We start from the raw sequence: 6,000 nt of genomic DNA on the forward strand, positions 1-6,000 counted from the left end.
TACCCCAAAAGCTTGAGGGATTGAGGAGGTACTTAGTTAACTACCAAGAGACTAGGAGACGGGAAAAATCTCCCCAACCCAAGGAGGCCCCACATTTTTATTTTGCATCGATAGCCACAAATTATATACCTGCCCCACCTACCTCCCACCCCGGGCACTCCTATTCTCTTGTCCCGGAAATAAGAACCAAAGGATTTCAAGTCACAGACGGCATGGGTATAAACTAATGTGTCGGAGACCCAAGGAGGAAGGGAGCAAATCCAGGGGAATTCCAGGCTGCTCCACGGAAGAGGTGGCAGTGAGCCTGAGAAGATGGGGTTTCCCAGGCCAGCAGGGAGCCACAGCGGGGCCCCGAAATTCTGTATAGCCACCCCTACACCCAGCTAGCAAGCTGGGGAGATGGGAAAAGCATCAGCTGCAGGGGTGTTTCCTCCACCCCTCTCTTTACTTAAAAATGTAACACATAGGAGGAGGAAGGGCCTTGGTCCTACCTCAAGTGGTGAGACAGACTTTGTTGATTCCCCATGGGAGGCCTCACCCTCTCTGAGAGTGAATGAGGGGTGGGGTAAGGAGAAGGTGGGGGGGTGGAGGACCAGAGGGAGAGGAAACTGGGATTGGTATGTAAAATAAGAGTGTTTTAAAAATAAAACAAGGAAGTCAGGACCACGAGGGGTGCACCCACCCACGGAGACAATGGGGCTGATCTATTGGGAGCTCACCAAGGCCAGCTGGACTGTAACTGAAAAAGCATGGGATAAAACCGGACTCTCTGAATATGGCGGACAATGAGGGCTGCTGAGAAGCCAAGGACAATGGCACTGGGTTTTGATCCTACTTCAAGTTCTGGCTTTGTGGGAGCCTAGCCAGTTTGGATGTTCACCTTCCTAGACCAGGATGGAGGGGGGAGGACTTTGGATTTTCCACAGGGCAGGGAACCCTGACTGCCCTTCAGAATGGAGAGGGAGGGGGAGAGGAGTGGGGGGAGGGGAAAGTAGGGGGAGGGGGGGGAGGGAAAAGGGAGATAGAGAGGGAAAGGGGAGGCGGGGAGGAGGCAGAAATTTTTTTTCAATAAAAAATTATATTACAAAATAAATAAATAAATAAATAAATAAATAAATAAATAAATAAAACAAGGGGGAAAATGTAACTCATAACATAACACCTTAGCCGTGGTGATGCATGTTTTTAATCCCAGCTCTCGGGAGGTAGAGGCAGGGGGATCTCTGTGAGTTCTAGACCAGCCTGATTTACAGAGCTAGTTCCAGGACAGTCAAGGCTACACAGAGAAACCCTGTCTCAAAAACAAAACAACAAAAACAACACATAGACTGGTGCACAGATGTAAAGGGTCCAGCTCAACGATTCTTTACACACGTATATGCCAGGGTAGCTGTTGTTTAGATCAGCTCGCAGCCCTATGCCAGCAGGCCCCACCTACCCCTGTTCGGCATCAAAATCCAGTAACCTGGAAGGTAGCCATTGTACTCACATCTCTCATCGGAAGTTGGTTTTTAGGCTCCATTGGTAATTTCCTGATCGCCACAAAGCTACGGTTTGTCCTGAAAATTTCTTTAAGTCATAATGGAGCCACTAAAAAGATTGAGTTTCTGTAGAAGAATGAGCTTGGTAAAGAAAAATCAAGTTTGTTCTTCATGATTGCCATCAAGTCCCAAACCCTGTAGCCATCTGCTAGGTTCTCCTCAGGGAGCTCCTGGACACCCCTTGACTCATGCATGGCACACAGAATTGCAACTTTCTATAAAGTATCCTCTGGAGAAAAGAACCCTTAGGAGCCTGTTGAATTAAGGCTGCCTTGGCTGGCGAAAAGATACAAATCCTTGTCTGCTTTTCTTGTCTGGGTGGGGAGACTGTTGGTAGTGATAAAATACTTCCAATTAAAAAAAATCCCCTTGAGGTGTTTTTCAAGAAAACCATTTACATTTCTACTATGAGGATTAGATACAGACCTGATATAACCACATTAAATTGTCCAATTTAAATTGCTTACATTATATTGAAAAATTTCTAGTTAATTATAATCACCTTTGCTTGGAAAGCTTGTGGTCTCAGAAAGCTGTTTCACTGAGCTCAAGGTGACCGTTTCTCAGGTGGCTCAGAATGGCAGATGCATAATGTGTTCCCATCCCTGGGAAATGTCATTTTTGATGCAATTTTTTTTTTTGTAAAATAAGCCGGAGTCTTTATTCACCCAGCTACATATGATTGCACATGATAAACAAGCCAGTGGGCATCCCTTCCATGCGTGTAGATAAAACACAGGACTGACTTCTCAACAGCCTCCCAAGTAGAAAATGCCCAAAACTTTCCCACAGAGCCTTACTTCCTCATGGCAAGATAGTTCCTTGTACCCAGGGTGCTCCTGTTTCTTCTCTGACTGTGACTTGTGGTTGTTTTTCTAGACTCGTGGTGGGAGCCCCTCTGGAGGTGGTGGCAGTCAACCAAACAGGACAACTGTATGACTGTGCACCTGCCACTGGCACGTGCCAACCCATCTTACTGCCCAGTGAGTGACTGAACCCAGGGATGAGTGCTCTCAGCTCTTCTAATGTGTTCCTTCCAGTGGACCCCAGCTAAGGCTATACCCCTCAGCGAAGCTGTGTGCTTGAGTGTGACTGTGTGTGTCTGTCTTCTCAGCTCCCCTAGAGGCTGTGAACATGTCCCTGGGCCTGTCCCTGGTGGCTGCCACCAATCACTCCCAGTTGCTGGTGAGTTCTCTGGGTCACAGGAGGATCATGAGAGGCATAGTAGGAACTGAAGGAGGCTGGGGGTAGGGATGGGGGCTGGGGTGGAAGACAATGCCCGGGAAGCAATGCTCATGGTGGTGGTCTCTGTCTTCAGGCCTGTGGTCCAACCGTGCAGAGAGCTTGTGCGAAGAACATGTATGCCAAAGGGTCCTGCCTCCTTCTAGGCTCCAGCTTGCAGTTCATCCAGGCGGTCCCTGCTACCCTGCCAGGTGAGTTTGCTGGAGACAAGGCTTCTGGGGAGCACAGCTTGCATTGTGCGGACAGAGAGTGAGGCCTTCTTCTCCTGGCCCCTTCTGGAGGGCAGTGTGTGGCTGAGCAGGAGCCTCGGCAAGCGGAAGAGGTGGGTGGGAGCACACTTTGGCCTGGCAGCGAGGACAGCCACCCTCAGTTGGCTATGACTGGATCAGAGGAGAGCCTGGGTGCGGGTCGAGCAGGGTGTGGCGGTGTCACAGTTGCTGCAGGTATCTGGGCACTCCTTGGTTTTCCTTTGATGGCAAAAACAAGTCTTAAAGAAGAGAAACCCATGAGGGAAGACAGCGCGGATGGCTCATGACCAAGCTGCTGGGTTCTCCAAACTCTCTCAAGGACAAATGACAGAGCTGCAGAAAGTGCGGTGCACAGTTGTGTGAATGTCATTGTCGTCCAGGAGGCTGGGACCTGGGTGCTCTCTCATTGAGAGTCAGTCTGCAGGGTTAGGTGTTTTCGTGTGTACAGGTAATAACGCCTTTCTCTGGACTTTAGCTTCCTCCCTGGTAAAGTGGGGTTAGCATTCATGTAGTTATAAAGATGAAAGGATTTACGGTACACAGAGTGACTAGATCCCTGGCCGGCACGGCCCAGTGATAACCCTTATTCTGTCAACCGGTTGTGTATTTGCCTTGAGGGAAGGGCCCAGAAAAACTGCCTCATCGGTAGCCTAAGAATGGAAGGCAGGAGTCGCACAGGATGCTGAGAGCAATGCTTTAGACTGGAGAGGCCACAGAGCCGTTAACCGTGAACATTTAGTTCATGTTAAAGCAGCGGCAATGACAGCCCCGGACTACACTGCCAGACCAGAATCTCCTTGGGGAGCAGAAAGAACAGAGAAGCTGTGCCTAGGGTTTTAGGATTTGGGGAGACTGTGTCCAGCCCAAGGAGGTTAATGTCTCCTGACAGATGTTTTGGGAAGTCACAAGGTTTGGTGCCTGACGGTGGAGAACACAGGTGCATGAACTAGATTCAAAAGAGGCAAGTTTGGCAGAGGTAGAAAGAACCAGGGCCCACTGGCTACCATCTGAGGACCTGCGCTCTGTAAGGCCTCCGGGTTGTAGGCAGGATTGTTTTTATTTAACTGGTGAGCGAACCAGGATCAGGGAGGTCTCCCTGATAAAAGGAGGCCACAGAGCTCAGGCAACCACTGTCTTGTTGGCTTATTGCCTTCTGTGAGAAGCTCAGCTCTATTCAGAAACTTGCTGTTGGAAGCCTGGTGGACACAATAAAAAGGGATACTGGAGACATTTGATAGAACTTGGCATAGACTTGGCCTAAGAGAAAACAAAGATGTTGTTTTGTAAAAAGACTGAAAACAGGGACAAAAGTACAGGATGGCGACTACTCAAACGTGTGCAGGCAGCGAGGGTAGCTGTCGTGCCTACCGCGTTAGGCTATTGGCACAATAAAGTTAATTAATATGTATATGAGGATGATGGCTACAGGGTCTGTCTGCCACTTCGTGACGGTTGGCTGTGGTCACCATCCTCATTGGCCTCAAACATCTCTAGGTCTGCAGAACAGAGGATGCTCGAAGCTTCTCAGCCTGCTGTGTGGCTAGACTTTGTGGTCCCTGCAGAAGTAGAAAGGGAAGTGGTGATCCCCCACTTCTCCCCAGCACCTGCCATGGTCCCACCACAGCTCCGGTTCAGGTCCTGAGACTGGGGAAGGGGCGTCGGCATGAAGAAATGAAGTAGTGTCCAATCACCAGTTGTGTTTCACACAAGAGGCTGGCCCGAATAGCTCCAGCCATCTTTATTCATACCCCTAAAACAAACATGTTCTTCCCACCCTCCAATGTTAATTTCTAGCAAAAACAAGTATGTCAAGTATGTTTTTCCCCCAACGTTTACATCAAAACATCTTAAGAAAAAAAAAAGACAATGCTTATCATTTTGCCAGCTTGGCCAAATATGGAGCCAGGTTCATCCTATCTTTATAAATCTAAAAGGTGATGCGCATAGGCACACATTATCAAGAACAGCAATATCATTCCAAACTTAACAAGGCATATTTACAGAAATAGGGGTGAATTGCCGCCAATCCCGTCCGCACTGAATCGGGACAGCTCCCAGGGTCAGGAGTGACAGCTGACATCCCCCGACAAGAAACCCGAGAAGCATCAGCTCCCAAAGAAATTTATATGAAGATATTTGAGAAGAAAAAAAATGGGGTTTCCAGGAATGATCACATCTGTCCCCTGCGTGACTGACAAAATGACACAAAAAACCGCCAAGAGAATCGCTAATATTATGAGAGAGAAGAGAGAGTGCAGGTCACGCTGTCCCAGCAGCACTCTGTGCTGTCTGGAAGTCCACTGGTGCTTGCTAAGGGACATTGACCCCCTCAGAGTCCCTGCCTCATCTGGAGACCCGAGGGACAAGCACTCATATTTTGGTCTGAAACTAGGCAGCATGGCTCCCAACAAGCACCCTTGAGGCCCTGGCGAAAGGAGCAGATGAAGTGGAGGGGCAGGGTGAGAGGAAAAAGCCCTTTTTATTTTAGTGGTGTGTGGGAGGCAATTTGTAGCGCTAATGTCTCGGTGTGACACCTAAGGGTTATGCTGGTCGGCTCGCTCCCCACCCTGTGGATAACGCAGGATGTGGGTGCTGGTGGAGGCAGCAACAGGGTCCTGCGCTTAACCCACAACCCCAGTGTGAACCTAGGGACAATCTGAAAGGCCCTGCTTGTTGACATGCTTGCGGTACGGCTTTCCTCTTACAGTGTGACCTCTATGAGGCCCGAGGTGGTAGCTTTTTGAAAGTGAGGGCCCTGCAGCCAGGTTTTCCCAGAAACATATTCTGAGGCTTGGGGATGTTCTGGAGAGCAAGGCTGGTTAGCAAGAGGAAAGAGATCTGGGCAGAAGGTAAGGGCTGGTTAGCACTTCCCTTCCGATGGAAAGAAACCTTCTCTTCAGGGAGGAGCCAGAGCCCCTGAGGCAGAGGAAGTAACCAAACTTCACCCTCCGAGGAAAGTGCGGAAGTAG

General features: G+C 49.3%; 1 protein-coding gene across 2 annotated transcripts in view; it reads left to right on the forward strand.

Moving 5' to 3' along the window:
- The window catches only part of LOC126515949 (integrin alpha-D-like), a 68,699-nt gene that overhangs the window by 40,918 nt on the left and 21,781 nt on the right, over positions 1–6,000 (forward strand). The window contains exons 3-5 of one of the 2 annotated variants that reach the window (XM_050166019.1): positions 2,421–2,524; positions 2,656–2,726; positions 2,860–2,974. The exons of the other annotated variant lie outside the window; for it this stretch is intronic. Of the exons in view, the coding sequence (XP_050021976.1) occupies positions 2,421–2,524; positions 2,656–2,726; positions 2,860–2,974 (290 nt within the window). The remainder of the gene's footprint in view (positions 1–2,420; positions 2,525–2,655; positions 2,727–2,859; positions 2,975–6,000) is intronic. 2 annotated transcript variants of the gene reach the window in all.

The sequence above is a fragment of the Alexandromys fortis genome, unplaced genomic scaffold, assembly GCF_014885135.2.
Source record: "Alexandromys fortis isolate MF-2015 unplaced genomic scaffold, M_Fortis_MF-2015_v1.1 scaffold_146, whole genome shotgun sequence".
NCBI lineage: Eukaryota > Metazoa > Chordata > Mammalia > Rodentia > Cricetidae > Alexandromys > Alexandromys fortis.